Raw genomic sequence first — 20,771 nt, forward strand, 5'->3', positions numbered from 1 at the left:
CAGAGACTGCAGCGGGCAGGGGAGGAGAAGTGGATGGACTGGCTGAGCTGGCCAAGGAGGCTGGGTGCACTCTGGAACTCTCCCTTTGCTGGTTCCGTGACCTCAGGGAAGCCTCCTCTCAGCATGGGAGCCTGGGCAGGGGTGGGGGGGGGAGTGGGCCCTGCCTTCCTGGTGTCTCCCGGTGCTGCCTCAGAGGAGGCAGCATAGACGTGCAGAGACAGGAGGGAGAGGGCCTCGGGCGGCGCAGGTGTGTGGGCTCTCTTCCCAGGGGTGAGCTCTGAGGCCCCAGTGCCGTTCCCACTGGAAGCTGCCACTCCAGGCCGCCCCTCTGTCCCTGCGGGCGACTGTGGACAGAGCACAGATCAGCTCCTGCTGGCACGGACAGGGCACTAAGAAGCCCAGGGCGTTGCTGCGCTGGGCAGGGTTAAGCCCGGGCACCCCCGGGGAAGTGCGGGGCCTTTCAGGTGGCCCCAGGAAATGCCTTGCTCTAAGTGTTGTCTTCCTCCTTCGCCAGGTCAGAGCATACCTGTTCTCTCTTTTCTGTAACAGCGGAGCCTTCCATTCCTGCTTGTTGTCCTGTTCAGCAGTTAATGACTGATCAGAGCTAATTAGCATTATCATATATAACTCCCAGTTCTTTCTTCAAAGTAAATGCTCAAAAGGTTTGAGTCAGCCGTACACAGTGTCTACTCATTTACTAAGTATCTTGTCATGATTTTTGACAGAAGAGTTTTCCACCTGTACGATTTTATTTCATACTTTTCCTTGACGACACACAATGTTGAAAATAAAGTAGCCACTGTTTACTTCCATGTGGTCCTAAGAAATAACATCTGTGGAAGCGCGGGTATTTTTTAAATGTGTATTCAAATAAATCCTCAACTATTAAAAATGTTCATTATGTGTACCCCGTACCTGCTTAGGCAAACACAGCCTCAGATTCATGGCGTCCTGGAGGAGGTCATCTTTGCCATGAAGGAGAGGGAAAAAAAAACTCTTCCTCTACCCTCTTAGATTCAGTCACTGAGACAGGCAAATTAAACTGACGAAAGACAGGTTAACAGTAGAAAGAGGTATATTGGCATGCCCCTGAGAGCCAGCCAAGAAGTAGCTGGCTTGTGAAATGGTGAAAAGCCTATATACCTAACTTCGTAGGGGAATGGGGGCAGGGAGAAAAAGGCTTCTATGGGAAGAACCAGTAGGTTTCTTTAGGAAAGACAAATGGGTTTTTAGAACAAACGAGAGATGAGAAAGTTTGTGGTAACGTTTGTCTCTATGGTATGGGTGGCCTTTGAGTGTCCCTCAGGGCCATCATCCTTCTTAGAGAAGGGATTTGGGATGGTTTTTATATGGTCTTCTGGGAGTAGCTCCACCCTGAAGAAGGAATTTATGGTACCCTTATTTTCCAGAAGTTGCTGCTATTAGTCAGATGAGGGAAGCACTGAGAAGCCTTCTTCTTGCATCTGTCAAATCTCAAAAGTCTTCACCTTAAAATAATCTTCATAGTAACTCTGGGGTTCCAAGCAGGTCCCCACTCCACCAGCAGAGAGGCCACCTGGCAGTCCCTTGAGGGGTGGTGACAGTGAGGGGTCGAAAACGGTGAAGGCCCTCCCTGCGGCTTGCTAGCGCCCCGCCTCCACTGGAAAGGAGGAACGAGGTTGGCAAAGAACATCGCAGTCTTTGAGGAGAAATAGTCATTATTTAATTCAGCATGTTTAATTTCCTAATACCTTTCTTATTTTTGCTGATGATAAACATAATACATATTTATTTTTTAAAATTAGATACATACCAAAAAAAGTATAAAGAACTTTCAATCACGTGTACTGTTGCCACACACAGATAGCCACTATCAACCGATGCTTTGGTATTTTGTTGCCTAAATACACAAACAAGGTTTTTAAAAAATCAAGATCATAATGAATATGTAATTGGTATTCTTAATAATATGCCATGAGCGTCTTTCCACTGCATTAAATACTTTCTAAAACTGAGCTACTTAAAGGTGGCTGAGGCTTACCATATGGCTATAGCCTCTACCATAATCTATTATCCAATTCCCAGTTGTGGGTGCTAAGGTTGTGAGCATTTTTGCCACTAGAACAACTGCATGCTCCCGGACTTCAGCAGATGCTGGTGAGCATCTGTTGGGTGCCAAGGGGGTTTGGAGACTGAGGTGAATGGCTGGAATCCTACCCGCTGCTTCCCTAAGGAGGGCAGACCCAGGACGGGGGGGGGGCTGTAGGGAAGGTGCCCGTCTGCAGACGCGCCGAGTTGGGAGGGAGCAGAGAAAGGGAGCCTTGGCAGACGGAGTCTGGGGTCCAGGGAGCCGTGGCCTGGGCATCTGTGCCCACGGAATTGGGCAACCAAGTCCAAGAGGTAGAAGCTTGTCACTCACTGTTGTCATACTTCCTGCCCCGCTCCAGGAAACCAGGGGCCGCAATGGGGCCCGCATAGGTGTTGGGTGGTTGGTGGTGGTATTGCCGCCGGACTGGGTCCCTTTCCTCGTGGCCCTGCCTCTGAGAGACTTCTCCCTCCCATTCTAGGACTATAGGCATTAGGGAGGGAAGCCCTCACCACCACTCCCACACCCCTCCCAGCCCCCAGCTCTGGGCTCAGATCCCCAGGGGGCCCAGAGTCACGTGGGCCAGTGCAACTATAACCATCTAACCTGGCAGAGGAATGTTTAGGGAGGCGGGTGTCCTCCGGACTGTCCTGCCTGAGGCCCCAGGCATGTGGAGGCTGGAGAGCTGGGAGGGAATAGGGCCTTTGCTGGAGGAAGGAGCATGTGGCCGCCTTCCCCCCCAGGCCTCCCTAAAGGACAGAAGTTTGTCCTTTAGGCACCCAGGAGGGCACTGAGTACTTCTGGCTTTGGCTCTCACGCTGCCCAACCACTGGTGCCCCCGAAAGGACGGTAGTGAGCTTCTAGAAGCTTCGAATTGGGAGAGATGCTGCCATTAGTGCTGCTCGCTTGGAGAGAAGGCCTGCTCCTTCCCATCAGCAGAATGCGGGTGGCAGCGGGGTAGAGCAGAAAGTGGATTCGCTTGGGTTTGGCAGTCCTGGGTTCAAATGCGGCCAGAGTAACTGCTCAGACCCTCCGTCTCCTCATCTGTTCGGCAGCATGGGGGTAATAACACCCCATTCCCACCCCAGCTTCATGCGCACTGGAGATGCTGCTTGTGAAGGGCCTGGTGAATGTCAGCACATGGCCGGCAGGGGCAAGTCAGGTGCACCTCCCTTCCCTGCCGCAGGAGGGCAGACTGGGTGCTGGAATCCCCAGAGCCCGTCTCCTGGAAGGCGGGCCCCATGCCCTCTTCTGTGCTCAGCTTATCAGCTGCCCCCCCCCACCCGTGCTGAGCCGCTTCCTCTGTGGGCAAACAGGAAGTCTCTTACCTCGAAGGAGGCAGGAAGGGGCTGCCTGGCAAGGCTGCGTGCCCAGGGGCTGTGGTCAGGAGAGGAGGCTGGGTGTCCTCTGGGCCCTGGGGAGGGGATGGTGGGCCAGGCACGGGGAGGGGTGGCCGATCAAAGCTCGAGCTGGCAGGGCTCTGGGGCAAGAGCCCGTTTCCTTCCTCCTGCCCTCCTCCAAGCCCCACAGCCACTGAGTTGGTGCCCTCCTTGCCTGTATCCAGGGATTCCCCCCTCCAGAGTTTCAGTCCTGGCAACCTTGGGAAGGAGATGAAAGCTCGGAGATGGAAGGGAGCCAGGGGCAGCACCAGTCGGGGAGTCTGCTTTTGGAGATTGCTGTGAGCAGGAACGCCCCACACCCCTAGATACGTGCCCCATTCGCCTGCAGAGGAGCCCCACCGCCTGGGAGGAAGGCGGGGGTGGGGGGCGCATTCCATCGCCCATGGCATTGTCCCGGAGCGATCCAGGAGGAGACGATGAGTGGTTTTCGCTCATTCATTCCTCAAGTGGCAGTGGGCACTTATGAGCCAGGCCTCTGCCCCACAGCCTCCGTGCTCCGCAGGTGAACACCGGGCCTTGCCCTTGAGAAGGTCACGTGGCAGGGAGCGTGCGGACTCCGAAACACACGGAGGAGGTGGAGCACTGGGCCCCGCCTGACCAGCCGCAGGGCAGTCACGGGAGCTGCTGGTGCCAGGATCACGGCTGCGCACGGCGGGGGGCAGACCCGGGGTCGGGGTCTGGGAGGTCGACCCCAGGTTCTCCCCTCCTCATCAGTCCTCACCTCATGGCCGCTTGGCTTCGGATCCCCTCATGCCCCCTGCTCCCCCAACCCCTGCTTGTCCATGACCTCCGTGTGGCCACATTCGATGGCCACTTTGCGCCTTACCTCCCTAGCCTTTCTAGCAGCATTTGACATAGCTGACCACTTCCTCCTTCTAAAGTTATCTCCTCCTCTTGTCTTCTGTGATGCCACACTCTGTCCCCTCCTTGACAGCCCTTTCTCACTCTCCTTTGCAGACTTGTCCCAAGTAGTCTCCATCAGCCCGCGGCGTAGCCCCTTCATGCTGCTCACCCACGCTCACTTCTGCTTAAACAGCTGGTCTGCCCACTCAGCCCAGTGTGTGTCCCAAGTCCTCCGCCTCCCCTGTTCTGCTCTTTCTGCACCCCTCCAAGCCCGCCTCCCCTGGACTGCGGAGCCCCCAATGGGTCTCCCTGCGCTCAGTGAGCCCTTGACTGGCTGTTGTCCGTACAGCAGCAGATGGTCTTATAAACCAACATGGCAGGGCTCCCTGACCTGCCATTCCCCCGCTCAGCGTGCACGCTGGCTGACCACTGGGGACCCCCTGGCATCTGGTCCTGCCCATCCCGCCTTGTCTTCTCCCACTGTCCCCTGAGCCAGCTGGCCGGCCATACTGGCTTCGCTTTCTGTCCCCTTAATGCATGAAGAACTTTCCAGTCTCAGGCAAGGAACTAGACATGCTGGCTCCCCTTCATCAGGGTATAAAGGTCCCCACAAGCATTGCTGGTCCCCTGCCTCCGTCCCTGCTGCCGGCCCTCCATGCTCCCCGCCCCTTCCTTCCTCAGCATCCCTCACAGTTTACAATCAGATGTTGATTGCTTAGGCCACTTGTTTATTTTCTGCCCCCGTCACTAGATTGGACGCTCCCTGGGGACAGACGTCCTGTGTTTTATTCCTGAGGGGTCAGCAGCTTCTCACATAGGGACCGCAGGAGGATTGGGTGCTGGCCACCAGGGGCCATGTTCCAGAGAGGCCCTGGGAGGCCCGAGGCCTCGGGGGAGGGTTTGCATTCAGGCTGAGGTGACTTTGGGTTCCTGGCGTACATAGCTGGGCACAGTTCTCTAAAATCCCGAATACAGAAGGAGGGGCAGCCGGGGGGAGGTGAGGAACCGGGTCAGCATTGCAGTGAGTCTGAGGCACTGGTGAGATAAGCCTGCCCTCCCATTTGCCAGCCCCAGAGAGTGAACAGTGGAGGGCCCCATTGGATTGTTCGAATATGTAAAAGTTACAACTGCAGCCGACAAAGTGTTCTTTCTATAAAGTGGGTCCTATCATCCTACCTCCCATCTTAATAGTGACCAGGGGGTCCAGGCTTGAATTGAGATTCTCGGCCTCCCGCAAATGTGGCTACTGCAGCCGAGCCCACTTCCAACCTCCAGCCCCTGCCACTGCCCACCTCCCCTCCTGCTTCTCTACCCTGTACCAAGTGTGCACGCTGGGGTGGGGGGCAACCTGCCTACAGGTGCAAGCCCTGTCCATGCCCTCCCCGTCTCTAGGGCCGCACAGAGCGGTGATGCAGTTCCTCATGGCAGGCAGATGGCACATGGGCCGGGAAGCTGAGACTTCCAGGCTCCTGGATGCTCTGAGGGTGGTGGAGAAGGGCCTGGTGGGCCCAGTGGGCCTGGTGGACCTGGCCTTGTGAGGGAGGGACGCAGCTGGAGGAAGGGTAGAGCTGGAGCTAGGCCCTCTAAACTATGGGCCGGGGTGGCCTGGGTCAGAAGGCACTCTGCTTCTGGGAGCCGGTGGCAGGGTCTCCTGGACACTTGTAATGGTGCGGACTGGAGCTTGTGGGTGGGGGGGCGGGGTGCAGGGGTTTTGGAGCCTCAGCAGGGAAAGTGGTAGCGGTTGGGGCTGGAGACGTCGATTGTGCAGAGAGAGAAGAGACTGGTGAGTGAGCGTGGCTCCCCACCAGCCTCTGTCTCACACTCGTGGACACCTGCGACCTGCGTCCTGCAGACACATGATGGGAATTCAGCCGTGGGAATGCATGACAGTTGGTTCTCGTGGTCAGACACTCTTGAGTTCTAACCTCTTCTGTGCAACCCTAGGCAGTGGCATAACCTCTCTGGGCCTGCCTCCATTCTGTAATGGATATAGCAATGCTCCATAAAGGAGCTGAGAGGGGCGGCTGAGGTGCCACTGGGGGACACTTTGTAAAAAAGATAGTTGTAGCCACACCGCGGTTACCTACATGAGAAGAAGCCACGCCGCGTTCCCAGTGTCATTTATGAGAAACAGAAAAAGGAAAGCTGCTAGGCCCAGGGCCCTCCTCTGTCCCCCAGGTGCCTGGCGACAAGGGACTGCCAGCTGGGGCAGAGATGAGAACCTGGTGACAGAACCACAGGGAGGAAGGGGGAGGGGCCTGTCCCCAGCCCAGGGCGCAGCACCTTCCCCTTTCTCTCCCCAGGGCCCTTGACTGAGGAGAAGGGTGTCGGCACTTCTCTCCGGGCCTCGTGCAGGGTAGGGGCCTCCCGGCAGAGGGGGGCCTGGGGAAAGGGGCCAGAGGCAGTGGGCCTGGGAATGGAGGCGCTTGCCTTGTGGGCAGGAAGTGTGAGGTGGTGAGCAGCTCGGGAGCCCTGGGGAGGCCGCAGGCTGGGAGGGGTGAGCGTGTGTTGGTGAGGGGAGCGGAAGTCGGAAGCACGGCAGGCGCATTCTCCATTCACGGGTGGACGGCCCTTGCATCGGGAGGGCCCGCTTGCCCTTTGCTGGGGCCTTTGGAGGTGAGCAAGGTGGGCCTGCTGGGGGTGGCGCCCGCCCGGGAGGGAGCTGGGGGGAGCAGGGGATGCGGAGGGTCCCGATGTGGGCCCTTGTGGTAGCTGCTGGGGCAGGTGGACAGGAAGGAGGCCCCTGTGGGCCCACGGCGTCCACACCTTCTGGGAGCCTGGCAGGGCTACCGCCCTCACCTTCGTCTTCCTTCTCTCTGTCCCCCTCCTCCCTCAACCTACCCCTCCCAATCTGGCCCCCACTTACCCTGGCCTCTCCAGAGCCGCTGGGGGTCTGCAATTACGAAGGGGGACGGGGCAGAGGAAGGGGCTCCTTCCTGAACCCCTTGTGGGCCTCCCTGGGTCCCTAGTGATGACTGTGGCGGGGCACCCAGCGAGGGCTTTTGTGGCCAGAGGCCCCCAGTGAGCCTTGGAGAGGCTGGAGAGAAGGAAGCCAGGCAGGCCTGGGCTTTGGGGCGGGGTGAGCTTTGGGTGCAGGTGCTGCAGGGGCTCAGATGCAGAATCCACCATTAGGGGGCCCCCGGCTCTACCTCGCCTTCCGGGCCGCACCCTGAGAGGACAGGTCAGTGCTAGGGACCCCAGTAGCTGGCTTGCCGGGGCAGCCTAGGCTTGGACCCACTGACCTGATGCGTGACGGCCATTGTTTTACTCGCAGAGAAGCCTTCCCGTTTGGGACACTGAGGCCTTCTGCTCATCGCTGTCATCCTCATGGTAGATGGAGTCTCACGGAGGGAAGGGCCTTTTGGGGCCTAAGATCCTAGGGTTGGTGTCACTCCTCTGCTAAAAACAGACAGGGGAGGGTGACCTGTCGTCGGCAGATAATAAATACCCCTCCGGCCTGTTGAAGCTCAGCCAGGTTGGAAGGAATGTGCCTCAGATGGGCCTGTCTCCCCAGCCTCCTGGGCCTTCAGAACATCCCAGAGCTGCTGCTTTCTACAGATAAGGAACCACCCAGCACAGGGCTTAGAACCTGGGCTGCTGGGCTCTCAGGGGAAGGAAGGGGAGACCCAAGAAGGGGGGGTGAGGGTGGTCCAGCCTGGCCCTGAGCCCTCCTCGGGGGTCCTTGTCCTTCCCAGGGGACAGCTGCTCTGGGGACACGGCAGTGCGCTGCCCCATTCTCTCTGTACCCCAACATCTCTGCCCCTCATCTCTGCCCCCCATTCTCTTCCCCCACCCTCTCTGCCCCGCCGTTCTCTCCTCCCTCTCTGTTCTCCCTTTCTGCCTGAGCCCCAGCTGACCCCCCCCCCCCCCCCCCCGGGCCCCCTCCCCCCCACTGCCCCCCCCCCCCCACCGCACACTCGCATGAAGGCTTCTTCCGCGTGGGCAGGATGTGGGGCTGCCCCTAGTCCTGTCTCTCACGGTGCTCTGGCCCAGGTTCAGGCAGGAGCATGTCCTGCAACTCCAGATAAGGAACTTTTCCTCTGCCCTCCGGATGATATCCCTAACCTGGCTCCTCCGAGGGCTGTGTGGGGACAGGCCATCTCCTAAATCCCTGGACGGGCCAGGAGCCTCTGCTTTTTCCATAGGAAGGAAAAATTTCCAGGGCAAAAGGGAAGAATGTCTGCTGAGTCTGGAAGCTTAAAGGGAGTGAGGGACAGAGACAGGTCGCTCCCGGGGAGAGGGGGGGCGAGGCTGAGCGTTGAGGGAGCCCCCTGGGAGGGTTGTTTGTGGGCTTATTGTTTTTGGCTTTTCTAAATGACCAGCAAAGGAGCAAAGTTGAACTGAGCAGGACATGCTATTGCTGAGCACCTACCGGGGGCCAGGCCAGCGGCAGCTCTCAGGCCCGTCCTGCTTTATCACAAATCTACAGAACAGCTTTAGTCCATCTTATTTCCTTATTTTACAGATAATGAAGTTTTTGATCAGAGTCACAGAGCTTGTCAGTTGTAGGTAGGACTTCAGTCTCATCTGTGAGCCTCCAGACGTAGGGGGGCTGCAGACATTCAAGGCTGCCACCTCCCCTCTCGGGGCAGGCTCTCCCCCAGCCTCCTGTGGCCTCCCTGCACTTCAGAGTACAGGCTGTGTGCCCAAGCAGCAAGCAGGGGGGTGAAAAGCAAACCCACTCTCAAAAAGTACAGTCCAGGAGCCAACTGGTCTCCTTGCCCTCAAGATCAAGACAAAGTCGCACTGAAGCCCAGGGCAAGGTCGGGTAGGGGTGGAGGGACTTAGGCCCCTTAATCCCCCAGCAATCAGGTTCTGCGTCCTGCACTCCCATCAGCCAGGCCCCGCTCAGCCCCTGCAGCGTTCCCCACTAGGGTCAAGAGGGGGCACCTCCCCAGCCTCCTCCCCCCCTCTAGCCTCTGCTCTTTCCCATTCCTTCCTCTCACTATCTCTGGAGCTCAAAGCATTTTGTTGGATGCCATAGAGTCATTCCACTTCTCCCGGAACTTATCCTTCCGCTCCCCAAACCAACGGAGGGCCGCTTTATTTTGGAGGTGAACAAAACCCACCTTATGAGGCACGTGGCAGACTTTCTTCCTCCTTTGTTCTGGTTAGGATACCTGAGAGAAGCCATTTCAACAGAGATTTCACTGAACGTCAGGGCTGAGAAAGTAAACCAAGAAAGTTCTCGGTGTGGGAGACCTGGGCTTCTGGTCCCCAGTTCCTGGCCCACCTCTGCCTGAGAGGTGCCATCCTACCCCCAGGAAAGGAAAGCCCTTGCTCCACCCTTGGCCCTTGCTGTGTCAGGCTGCCCCCACCCAGGTGACTAGTGGGACTGCCTTGATGGTCATAGGAAGTGACGTCACCCCTCAGTTCATCCTACCCCTTCATTCAGGGAGGAGCAATTAAAAAAAGGAGGAGAGAAAGAGGGAGAGGAGAAGGGGAAGAGAAAGAGAGGAAGAAAGGGGGCAGGGGAGGGGAGACGCTTCTTAAACTCTCCGTGACAATGGCCTTGCACAGGCCGAGAGCACAAACAAGATGATTGATGGGTCTTCCTCCCGTCTCCTCCTCTCTATCCAGCTGCTGCCTGGGAGCCAGGACCCATACGACCATTTTGGCTGCTGGCCTGGCAGGACCCTACCTCTGGGAAAGCTCTACCCCAAGGGCACTGGGCTTCCTGGGAGGAAGGAAGATGTGATTGGTTCATGGGCAGACTGCCCTTGGGAGGAAGTTGTGAGGCCAAAATGATGCTAAATCTCCTGCAAGCCTCAGTCTCCCGAGTCCTCTAGTAAGGTTATTGAAGAGGGGCTTTCTGAGGATCCACCCCTCCCACCCACTCATCCGTCCATCATCCATCCACCCATCCGTCCATCCTTCCCTTTTATCCATCTGTCCATCCATCATCCATCCATCCATCCATCCATCCATCATCCATCCATCCATCTTTCCATCCATCCATCCATCCATCCATCCATCCATCCATCTGTCCCCCCCTTTACCCCTCCCTTGCATCCATCCATCCATCCATCTTCTCATTTCCACAAACATTTTTGGAGTACCACTTCTGAGTAAAGCAGGCATTGCACTGGGCTGTGGGAAAACAGATGAACTCAAGAGACCCTGCCTCACAAGTAATTCATGCTTCGTTTAATTCATGAAGGCCCAAGGGAACTGATTTATGGGTGGGGAGAGAGAGTGATACTTAAGAGAGCCACAGACCTGGATACAGACCCCAGCTCCCCTACTTACTAGCTGAGCTCCCTGGGTCCATTTCTGACAGTCTCTGAGCCTTAGCTTCCTTATTAGTAGGAAAGAAATGTTACCACTTGTCTCATTCATGGGGTGGCTGTCAAGACCCACAGATGAGCTCATAGCTGTAAAGCACCGAGCTGGGTGACGGGTGTGTTGCGGGGGCTCGGTACATTCTTTTCACCTCCCCCAGGGGGTAGGGTGGCCAGCTAAAATACAGAATGCCCAGTTAAATGTGAATTTCAGTTAAACAGAGTAAGTTCTTAGTATCAGTATGTCCCAAATTTTGGGCATCCTATATGTATATTTGCTAAAGGTGGCAACTCCACTGTGGAGCTGTGTGCTGCCCATTTGGAACTGCCAGCCTAGAGCCAGGAACACCTCCGGAGGGCTCTAACTCTCCAGGTGTCCCACGGGCGGTCCCGAACTTCTCAAGGCAACACTAACCTTTAACTTTCTAATGCACTTGAACTAAAGTGTAAGGACACGCACCCCACCCTGAACTTTGTAGGTGGAGTGGGTAAAACACACGTACTCAACTGATACAGTCCTTAAGCACGTCCATACTGAGACAGGTGAACAGAAGCACAAAGAACCTCTCTTCTTGGTGCTCACGTTCTGGGAAGGGGATGCAGACGAGGACCATGTGGGTAAAGCACCCGCAGTCACACCCTGGGATAAATGCTCTGAGACGGAGAGTGAGGGGTGGGGTGTAGCCAGGTCGAGTTTGATTCAGAGTCATGGCCTAGCCAAACCGCACACCTCTTCCCCCACCCAATGCTCAGTCGGTCTGTCTGTGTGTCTGCTTCCTCCCTCCATCCCCCAGTCCCCACCCCACCTCCCTCGGACCCTTGAGACTCCTCAGGCCCCAGAAATCGGCTCTCTCCTTTTTGGTCTCTGGAAAACTGCTACAGCTTCTGATTTTTTTCCCCTGGAGCCCATTGAGGAATGCCCGGCTTCTTCTGGGAAGGCACATCCAGTGATCTTTGATGCCTAGCAGAGTCATGAACATCTACCCGTAGCCCTACGGGTAGGGCTTAATTCATATACAGAGTTATTTAGAAGTACATATTTGCAAAGAGGAATGCGTGGGACTCTTGTCTCATACAAATTTCAGGATGGCCTTTCCATGGGCCGAAGCTAGCATTTCCCATCCCATTTATTGGCGTTTGAACTTTTCCTATCAAGTGAGTTCACTAATGAGGGTAGGGGGACGGATGTCATCCAGGCCAAGTGCTCTCATGGCCACAGGGACGTGCTCCTAAGGATGGCACACACTCACAATGTGTGGACCTGTGGAGGAAGGAGCACCAGAGCAGGGGTGTGGGGAGGGGAGCCAGCTAAGCACAAATAGACCAGGTCTTGGCAGGGAGGGGGAGGGTCAAGGGACATCGGCCTTGGGGTCTGGAAGTGAGCTGTAAACAAGGTGCTTCCCTCCACCTCTGTCTCCTAGTGGAACTGCCTTCCCAGTGTTCCCTGTACCCTGTGGGCTGCTTGCTCGAGAAGGCTGCAGCGGGGGGATCTCACTTCCTTTCTCACACTGGCCTGGAGAGGGAAGTGTGGATCCAGAGGGGCTGCCCAAGTACAGACTGCCCAAGTGGGTTGCGAGACTCACTCCTCCTTCCCCCTGGGAAATAGGATGATGGCAGCTCTCTTACGCAGAGAGGTCGGAGAGTAGAAAACGGACCGCTGCTTAGGGGGAGGAAGGTGTTCTGGGATTGCCCCTTGGGCCAGCCGAGGACTGAGGGAGCAAAGCATGTGCATCCTCAGCCTATAACTGGGGGCTGGGGTGTGGGGTGGAGACAGAGAACCAAGAAGGAGCAAAGGCCGAACTAGGAGACCTAGCCGAGAAGAGCCAAGGGCGAGACCAGGGCACACCGATTTGATTCAGAGCACCGAATACAAGATTAAAAATAAGGAACAGCCCCACGTTTGGGGAAAGTATGTTCTCCACCGTCACTGCAGGAACTTGGCGGCCCTGAAGGCTGGCCAGGGGCCTTCCCCAGGGATTGTGAGGCCCGAGTTCAGCAATGACAGATTCTTGCTCCAAGGGTGGACTGGGGGTGTTGGGACAGAGAGGGAAAAGTCCAGAAAGGGGTTCTATTTCTGAGGGACTTTTAGGAAGAGGCCCTCAGGAGGAACAAGAAACTGAAATTCGTGGTGGTCCTGTGTCATTTCTGTCAGGCGCCCTCCTGAAAGAGGGCACGGTGCCAAGCTATGTTTTCCAGGTGACCTTAAGCAATAGGTTTGGACAGTAGGCCCCCCACCTGACCCCGGTTTTGCAGCTCTGGGGGTTCCCATTTATCGAGAGTCTCATGGTAGGCCAATAAGTAGGCAGCAGGCGGTTACAAGTTGGGAGCAGGTGTGTGTTTCTTTATACCTTTGTTCCCCCAAATAGTTTAATACAGCACACAAGCACACACAAGACTTCAGGGTGGAAACACATGAGTGAAGGAAGTGGGCCAAAGGGAAAACCAGAGAAGATGTGATGGACACAGGGGTGCATTACCCAGTACTGGGTACCTGCGCTGGGAGGGCCCGTGCACTTAACCCTGAGCGGCCTGGGATCCACTACCAATTGGGGAACGGGTCGGGTCAGGAGTTGCATAGTGTCCGTGGGCTCAAAACAAGCCCTTGTTCTCAGGGCCACCCAGAGAGCCATGTGACTTGTCTACATGCAGAGGATGGACACGTGCGCTCCTGGAAAATACCCTTCAAGATTCCTTGGCCGCATCCATGTGGTGCTGGTGCGGCCCATGCACTGGGCAGTATGAGCAGGTGTGGTGCCGCCCCCGTGGGCTCGGCCACTCCCTCTCCTCCCCGTGTAGCGGGGTAGGCCCAGGGGCTGAGGGTCCTGCCCTTGGGGGCCGCCGGCTGAGTGTATAGCTCAGCGAAGGATGAGGCCCCCCAGGGCTCCTTGCCTCCAGTCTGTATCTATTTGGCTCCCACGTACGTTGCCTGATGTGTGTTTTCGGCTTGCCACTGCTTTCGTGCTGTTCTGAGGAACGTCCACCTTCCGCTCCTGCCGCCAACCACTTCAGGGTCTCCATTCTCCGTTCCAAATGCCCAAGAGAAAGATCCAGTGTGTCCCGTTTATCTCTCTCAGCGAGGCCACTTGGCCACCTTCAGCCAACAGATGGGTGTCTTTGGAGCAGGTGCCGCCGTGGTGCGAGCAGTTGGGGTTGTGGGGCGGACAGCATCCATGGTGCCCCCCTCACCCCTGGCAGGGCTGTGGAGGGCTCGTGCCCCTCAGCCGGGGCCGGAAACCTGTCTGATACACAAGACGTGGGCCTCCAGGGGCTGGGTGCCCTTCGCTAACCCACATTTGCTTTGGGCACTTGCAGGGTAGGCGTGGATTCCCCGCTGCCCCCCACCCTCCCCCGGGCCAGCGCTCCCCCGGATCCACACAATGGGACTGTGAAGGCAGACACTTCTGGGGGCACCGGAGCAGCTTGCACTCTGGAGGATGGGTGACGACAGACTCTCTGAACACCCCAAGCCCATGGAATTTCTCAACCTCTATTTGGGAGACAACCTGCAGCCCAGCCCAGAAGCACACCTGAGGGAAACGTGCAGCCTTCCTGACCCTCCCGAACCTCGTGGGGAACAGACCTGGGCCTCTGAGCCTCCTCAGAGGCCGGATGCTCTGCCCTCATCCCAGGGGGAGCCCAGGCACAAATCGGCAACCCCCGGGTCACCCAGGAACAGCCATCCTCTGGGGAGCCCGAGGCAGAGCCAGAGCACGTCCACCCAGGTGGTATTCTGGGCAGGCATCCTGCAGGCCCAAATGTGTGTCCTGGACCTGGAGGAGGAGCTGGAGAAGACAGAGGGGCTCAGGGCTGAGCTGAGGTGCTGCCTCCCTGCGGCCCCTGTGGAGCTCCCCCCTTTCCCCTCCAGCCCCGCAGGCCCCCGGAGCTCAGGCCTCCACCCCAGGTTACCGGTGGAGGTGGCCCCAGGGGGAGACAGCAGTGGCCCTGAGGGGGAGAACCAGCACTCTGTGTGGCCAAGGGAGGGAGGGACAGACTCCTCCCCGGAGTGGGGTGCTGAGGAGGAGAGCATATTCTTCGACAATCCCCTCTTTTTGGAGAGCCCTTGCTCGGACACCAGTGCTTCTGGAGCTCGTTTTTCCTGGGGGTTCTCAGACTCCCGCACGGATGTGAGACCTGAGCCCCAGTGTCGCCAGATCCCAGAGCCTCCACTCCCAGGAGGGGGAGTGCTGTGGGAACTGGACAGTGAGCCAGGCTTAGGGGATGGCGCAGCTGATGACAGCGGACACACCACGCCTTCATTCCCTGTGCCCACCTACAAACCTCACTCCTTCTCGTGGACTGTGGAGGGTGAGGCCACCAAGTGGACCCCTGAAGCACCTCCTGACTGGGGGGAGGGTGAGGTAAGCCAAGCCCTGGAAAGGCCTTTCTCCGTGGTCCCTGGGCCCAGAACACTCTTTAGATGCTAGGGCCTTTCGGAATCCTGAAGTAGTATAGCAGAAAGGCAGGCCCAGTGTGGCCTTCAGAATTACAGGACATTGTACAAATGCCATGATGTCAACAGAACATGATGGCCATTGAGTCCACAGACGTCCCTATCTCACCAGCTCCAGAGGGCTGTGTCTGGACACATTTGGAGAACAAACAGCTCCTCCAATTTCAGTGTGTTCCAGGCCATTCTTAGACTCTACCCCTCCCACCTCCGGGACATTCCCAACCGTAACAGGGCAACCTCTGCCCCAAGCAGGGAGGTATCTGTTTTAAGAGTCTGGTCTCTTGAGAGATTTCAGCATTTGGTTACTTTGAGTTCACCCTTTCATTCCCACCCAGGCACCTCCCTCCCCAGGGTCGATAGATCCGGCCGCATGACAATGGCAGAGGTCCTTGATAGCAACTAGGACCAGCTCGGGGGACAAGTGACAGGAGACGGTAGGGCGCATAGTTTTCCCAGGGGAGGCCTCTGCTCAAGAGATAAGGAAACTCAAGATGTCAGAGCAGGGCTGTAAGTTTCTAATCTCTCTGGTCCCAAAGAACAATGCAGAAGAGCCATTAACTAGACAGCTCTCCCACCTGACCCCAAGGTCACAGGAGCGGCTAGGTACTGTTGGAGATCCCTGACCGGAAGGCTGGGGCGTCCAGTGCGGGGCATTGTGGCTCTGTCCCGTGAGAGTGCATTCTCGCGACCTTGTTGCTCTAGGACCCTTGGGGTCCTCAGAGGGAAGCCTGGGAGCCCCATCCTCACAGCAAGTGGCATCTGCTTCCATCCCAGTGCCTGGGCGCTGTCACCCTCCCTATAATACAGCCCGTCCTTGGGCTGGTGCTGCGGACCACAGAGGGAGGAGGGTGGGGGCAGGGAAGACTAGAAGTCAGTGGGCATGGATGAGGGACTCTGGAGGCCTCGTGGGGTGCATTAAAGGCCCTAAGAACAGTTTCCCTCGGGTCAAACCTCTTGCCCCTCCTTCTCTCTAAGACTTCTCTGGCAGACAGTCCTGACCCCGTCCCACTTGCAGCATCCTGTGTGGACAAAGCATTGACCTGGGAAACGGGACAAGTCGGATCTGATCCCAGCTCTGCCATACAGCCTGTGCAACCTTGGGCAAGTCACTTACCCTCTCTCGGCCTCCCCTTCCCCAACTGTATGGAGGAACGTGAGCCCCGGTGCTTCTTGATTCTCGGGGTGGGCACCAGCACCCCTAGGATGCAGGTCTTCTCTCATCCAGGATTCCTCCTCTGATCTGGGGCCCTGCTGTCTGGGTGGGAAGAGAGCAGGGAGGGAGGGGCCCTGGATACTCAAAGTCATTCTCCCGTCCCCCTCCCCCTCTCGGTGCCTCCAGGGCTCATGGAGATACTGTGCCTCTCTCAACAGGCCCTGCCCAGCCCGGAAGGCTGGCAGACAGAAGAGGGTCCTTCCTGGCCCCAGGTGCCTCTGATCTCCCAGGACCGAGGTGAGACCTGTTATGGGCTCTGGGAAGTTGAGTGTGGGAAGCTTTGGATCTGGGTGGGGACAAAGATCTCCTTGGATCCATAGATATCATTAAGAAGTCCCATTGTATCAGGTTGAAACCAGAGCAGGGGTGAAATCCTGCTTCTCCTGTGACTACATTCATACAATGGTTTTGAAAATGCTCATTTCATAGAATTAATGAAGAAATGTGCCAAAGACCCAGCATTTCTGATGCCTGGGTCTTAGGGGTTTAGGAAGTCCTGAGCCCCAGGGTTGCCTGGAGACCGGAGTTCTGGGAGCCCTCTGCCTGCCGCCTCTGCATGTGGGAGGTCCCCACCGCTGCCTGCCAGAGGAGGGACAGACCGGCGCTGCCCGGCTCCAGGGGGAGGAGCCCCAGGGAGGGAGCCTGTGGAGGTGGCAGCCCAGGCGGTTTTCCCCTTGGCCCTCAGCCTGCCGCTCGCCCCATGTCAGCTTCCCTCCATGCTCTTCCTCAGGTGACAGTGATGCTGAGTGTCTCCAGGAGTCTGCTCTGCGCACCTTGGCTCCTGGCCCCTGGGGGAGCCCAGCCTCATCACCGGAGCCTAGTAGCCCCGAGTCTGAGAACAGAGGCCCTGGCCCCAGGCCCAGCCCCGTGTTCTCCCGGGAAGGCAGCCCAAAGCCCCGGGGTCCCCACTGGGACAGCAGTCTTCCTGAGCCGACGCTAGATGCTTCACACCCTTCACTCTTGGAGACAGATAGGGCAGAGCCACGTTTGCTGGAGAAAGAGGAGGCAGGAGAGGCCTGGAGTGAAGGCCCAGCCAGGACTCCAGAGGCGGGAGCCGTCCAGCCTGGCGCTTGCTTGACCTCTGCAGGAGGGTAAGTGTCCGACTAACCAGCTCTCTGGCTTCTAATTTTGGATACATTTACGAATACCCTGGTCTGGATGGAGCATGAGAAATGCCCATTGGGATTTAACATATTAACACCTGTTAAGCCAGGATTCTATGACTGGGTGTCAGCAGTTTTGAGCAATACTGGAGGGTCTGAAAGCACGCGAAACCCAAAAGCAGACAGACACGTGGGGCAGGATTTGCACGTGCTGAGGCCATGCCCCAAGAGCCTGGACACCAGGAGAGGGGTGGGAGGTGTTCAGCGGACCTGACCAGGGCCATGTGCCCGGAACAACGGGAATCGTGCTAGGCAGGGTGGGGAGTGGGAAGGTCAGAGCTTGTGATGTGGGGATGACACATTGCTTTGAACTTGAGGAGGTGCCTGGGAGAAATCCATTGGTGAGCCTTAGGCCAAGGGTATGGCTCAGATCTCAGGGGAAGCCAGAACCCCAAGGGGAAGTTTGGCTGGAACCAAGGAAGTGGATCTTGGGGCCCATGGCAGGATCGAATAACCCCAGAACTGTGGCCAGAGGCAGGAATAGGACCACTGGGAAACCAGCCTAGATGTCTGCCTGCCTCCAGAAGCTGCAGGGGGCTGTCAGTGCCTGGGGCCTCCACCCAGGAAAGGGGTTTTGTTCTCTGGCTGGCCGAGGAGGGGACATCCTAAAGAGGCCGGGAGGAACCAGTGATGGTTTGGGTTGCACTAACTTGAGGGTCGCCCCCCCCATGTCAGTGTCACTGGGTGATGGGGACAGAACCTCAGGCAGTGTGTGTCTCTCATGCATCTGGAAAACTATACAGCCTCTGGAGGTGTTGGGAGGCTTGGGAATCAGGGGAGTCTTTCAGGATCTGAGAAGAGAGGGCTCGTCATACCAAAAGTAAAGTCAATTCAACCCAAAATAAAAGTAAGTAAATCCACCTGAAATGAGAACCATATGTTCATAGTAAGTAATGAAAAAAGGCTCGATTGGGGCTTTTCTTGCTGTGATGCTAAATATTACATAAATAAATAAGTTTAATCTTATTTTCAGCACAATATTGGATTAATTTTCCTGGCCCGAGTTTGCTGGTCCAACGGGATGTTTCGTTTGTGCTTGACTATCACAGTGAGGTCACAGAGGTTATTTTTATCACATTTTATTTTTTCATTTTATTTCATTTCATTGCAATTAATTAATTTTTTATTTTTTGTTTGTTTGGAGCGGGGAGAGGCCGAGAGAGGGAGAGAGAGAGAGAATCCCAAGCAGGCCCCACGGCTCAATTAATTTAATAACAGCTTCATTGAAGAAATAATTCGCATACCATACAGTTCACCCATTTAAAGTACACAGTCCCATGACAGTTGATATCTGCATTACTTTTTTCCCCAGAAGTAACTCCCCATCTAGATATTATTTTAGAAACAACACTAGTCGACTAGGTCATTTCTGTAAAAGCATTTTAGGGCTTGCGCAGCTGATGATCCAATAGTTCTCTTCAGATGTGACATGCGGGTCGTTAGTTTTCTCCTCTCCAACTGTCCACTGGACTTAACTCCTTCAGTCCCTTGTTTGTCCCTGGCTTTTCTGCGATTCCTGGGATCTTCTGGCCTCACTGACACGGACTTCATGAAGCCCTATGTTTTTGGGGGATGAGATTTGTAGGTCACTTTTCAGTGGGGCTCTGTTGTGCCGGCCCCGCTGGGTGTGCAGGAGCCTCAGGGAGAAACGAGCGGAGAAGACACGGCCCAGTCGAGGGCAGAGATGGAGGTCCGTGTTAGGAGAGAGGGGCTGTCGAGCGCAGCCTCATTTGATAAGTGGTCAGTCTATCCGTGAACATTTGCAGGTTCTGCTGACGTGGCTTACCTGTACATCGCCCTAACTGTGGTCACTGGGATCTGGAGTGTTCCGATAAGGAGGATCCCCTAGCCCCGGTTGTCGTGTTGCGGGGGAAATGGAAGAGTCCGGCAGAGACTGGGCTTGGTGACTTCCAAAGTTCCGAGCATCACATGCTGAGTGTTCCCCTTGGGTGTCGGGGCGGCCTGGTCCTGTGTATGTTCATAGTAAGAACTGGTCGCCATGTGGGCTCCTGAGGTGAGGGCTTGCTTCCCCACAGGGCTGCCGGTGTGAGAAGGGAGAGGTCGGAAGCCACCTCTGACACCCCCCCCCCCAGCCCCCAGCTGTGGCCATGCCTGAAGCCAGTCTGGCTGCTTCTTCTTCCCTCACCCTTGCACCTTCCTTGGCTCCAGCTCTAGGAGGGAAGCCTGGGGCCGGGGCCGGGGCCGGGGCCGGGAGGGGCAAGGGGGCATCACGAGCAGGGGAGGACAGGTGAGGGAGACAGGTGGCTGGTGGGGCTCAGGGGGACGAATGCCATCCCTCCTGGGGATGGATTCAATACCACTGGCGTCTTCAAAGGGCTGCACCTGCCACCTGAGGTGAACTAGGCTCAGAATGTCCTCGTGGTTTACCTGCAAAGGTGCTGGGCGCTGAGCTTGGCCTGGCAGGTGCGCCACCTCTCTGGATCCTCCCGGTGCCCAGGCCAGGCCAGGCCGGGTCAGGGACCACCCCGGCACTCCAGCTCCCCTGCTGAGTTTTGGGTGTGGACTGTGAGCCCCCCTTTCTGTCACTGACCTGGAGGGACGCCTGACCCAGTACCCCTCCTGTCCATCCCACGTGGTAGTCTGAGGACACTGTTGGACCTTCGCAGGCTTCCCGAGAGCCCCATGCCCCAAGCGCAGTCCCTGGAGGAAGGCCAAAGGCCACAGACTGGAGACAAGCTGGCTAATGGTAACAGCACCGACAAGGTGGCCTGGAACTTGGCCTCTCGCCTCTATCACCTGGAAGGCTTCCGCAAGTCTGAAGTGGCTGCCTACCTGCAGAAGAAGTAAGGGGCTTGGAGCCTGAGCAAGGCTGGAGGTTGCGTCAGGAGAGGGAAGAGTGGTCCACGGACTTCCGTCCACGGGCCGCCGCATCCCTGACCTTCATCCCATCGTTCCCGTCCGAATCCATCCCCCCCCCCCCCCCCCGGTCTCCTTGTGGCGCCTGCCTCTCCCTCTTAGTCCCACTTGTCACCCCTTCTCCACACTCTGGAGCCCTGCCTAGAGCCACCGGACCTGGCCACCTCGTCTCCCCCACCCAACTCCACGTGTCCTCCCCACTCAGCAGTAGACGGGGGCCCGTGGCAGACCAGACCTGGGCCGCCCCCTTACCCTCTCACCCTCTGGGGATGTGCACAGGCCCTGGGGCCCCCTGGCATCGCGGCTCCAGCCCAGACCCCCTCCCCCCCCCCCCCGCCCCCATGCGGCCTTCATTCCTGGTTCTTTTCCGCAGCAATGACTTCAGTAGGGCCGTGGCTGAGGAGTATTTGTCTTTCTTCCAGTTTGGAGGCCAGAGCCTGGATCAAGCCCTCCGGTAAGGCCTCCAGGCCCTCTCTGGG

At 57.1% G+C, this 20,771-nt stretch overlaps 1 protein-coding gene across 3 annotated transcripts in view; it reads left to right on the forward strand.

Moving 5' to 3' along the window:
- The window catches only part of PSD4 (pleckstrin and Sec7 domain containing 4), a 34,232-nt gene that overhangs the window by 4,587 nt on the left and 8,874 nt on the right, over positions 1 to 20,771 (forward strand). The window contains exons 1-7 of one of the 3 annotated variants that reach the window (XM_025868222.2): positions 6,600 to 6,924; positions 13,902 to 14,947; positions 16,015 to 16,140; positions 16,411 to 16,489; positions 16,983 to 17,343; positions 20,043 to 20,219; positions 20,666 to 20,746. In XM_025868222.2, coding sequence (XP_025724007.1) covers positions 14,024 to 14,947; positions 16,015 to 16,140; positions 16,411 to 16,489; positions 16,983 to 17,343; positions 20,043 to 20,219; positions 20,666 to 20,746 — 1,748 coding nt within the window. In that variant the 5' untranslated portion in view covers positions 6,600 to 6,924; positions 13,902 to 14,023. Of the gene's footprint in view, positions 1 to 6,599; positions 6,925 to 13,901; positions 14,948 to 16,014; positions 16,141 to 16,410; positions 16,490 to 16,982; positions 17,344 to 20,042; positions 20,220 to 20,665; positions 20,747 to 20,771 lie in introns of those variants that run through there. The other 2 variants (XM_073897415.1, XM_025868223.2) reach the window with 2 other exon arrangements.

The sequence above is a fragment of the Callorhinus ursinus genome, unplaced genomic scaffold, assembly GCF_003265705.2.
Source record: "Callorhinus ursinus isolate GAN/ISIS: 27379988/994484 unplaced genomic scaffold, GSC_fseal_2.0 scaffold10, whole genome shotgun sequence".
Taxonomy (NCBI): Eukaryota; Metazoa; Chordata; class Mammalia; order Carnivora; family Otariidae; genus Callorhinus; species Callorhinus ursinus.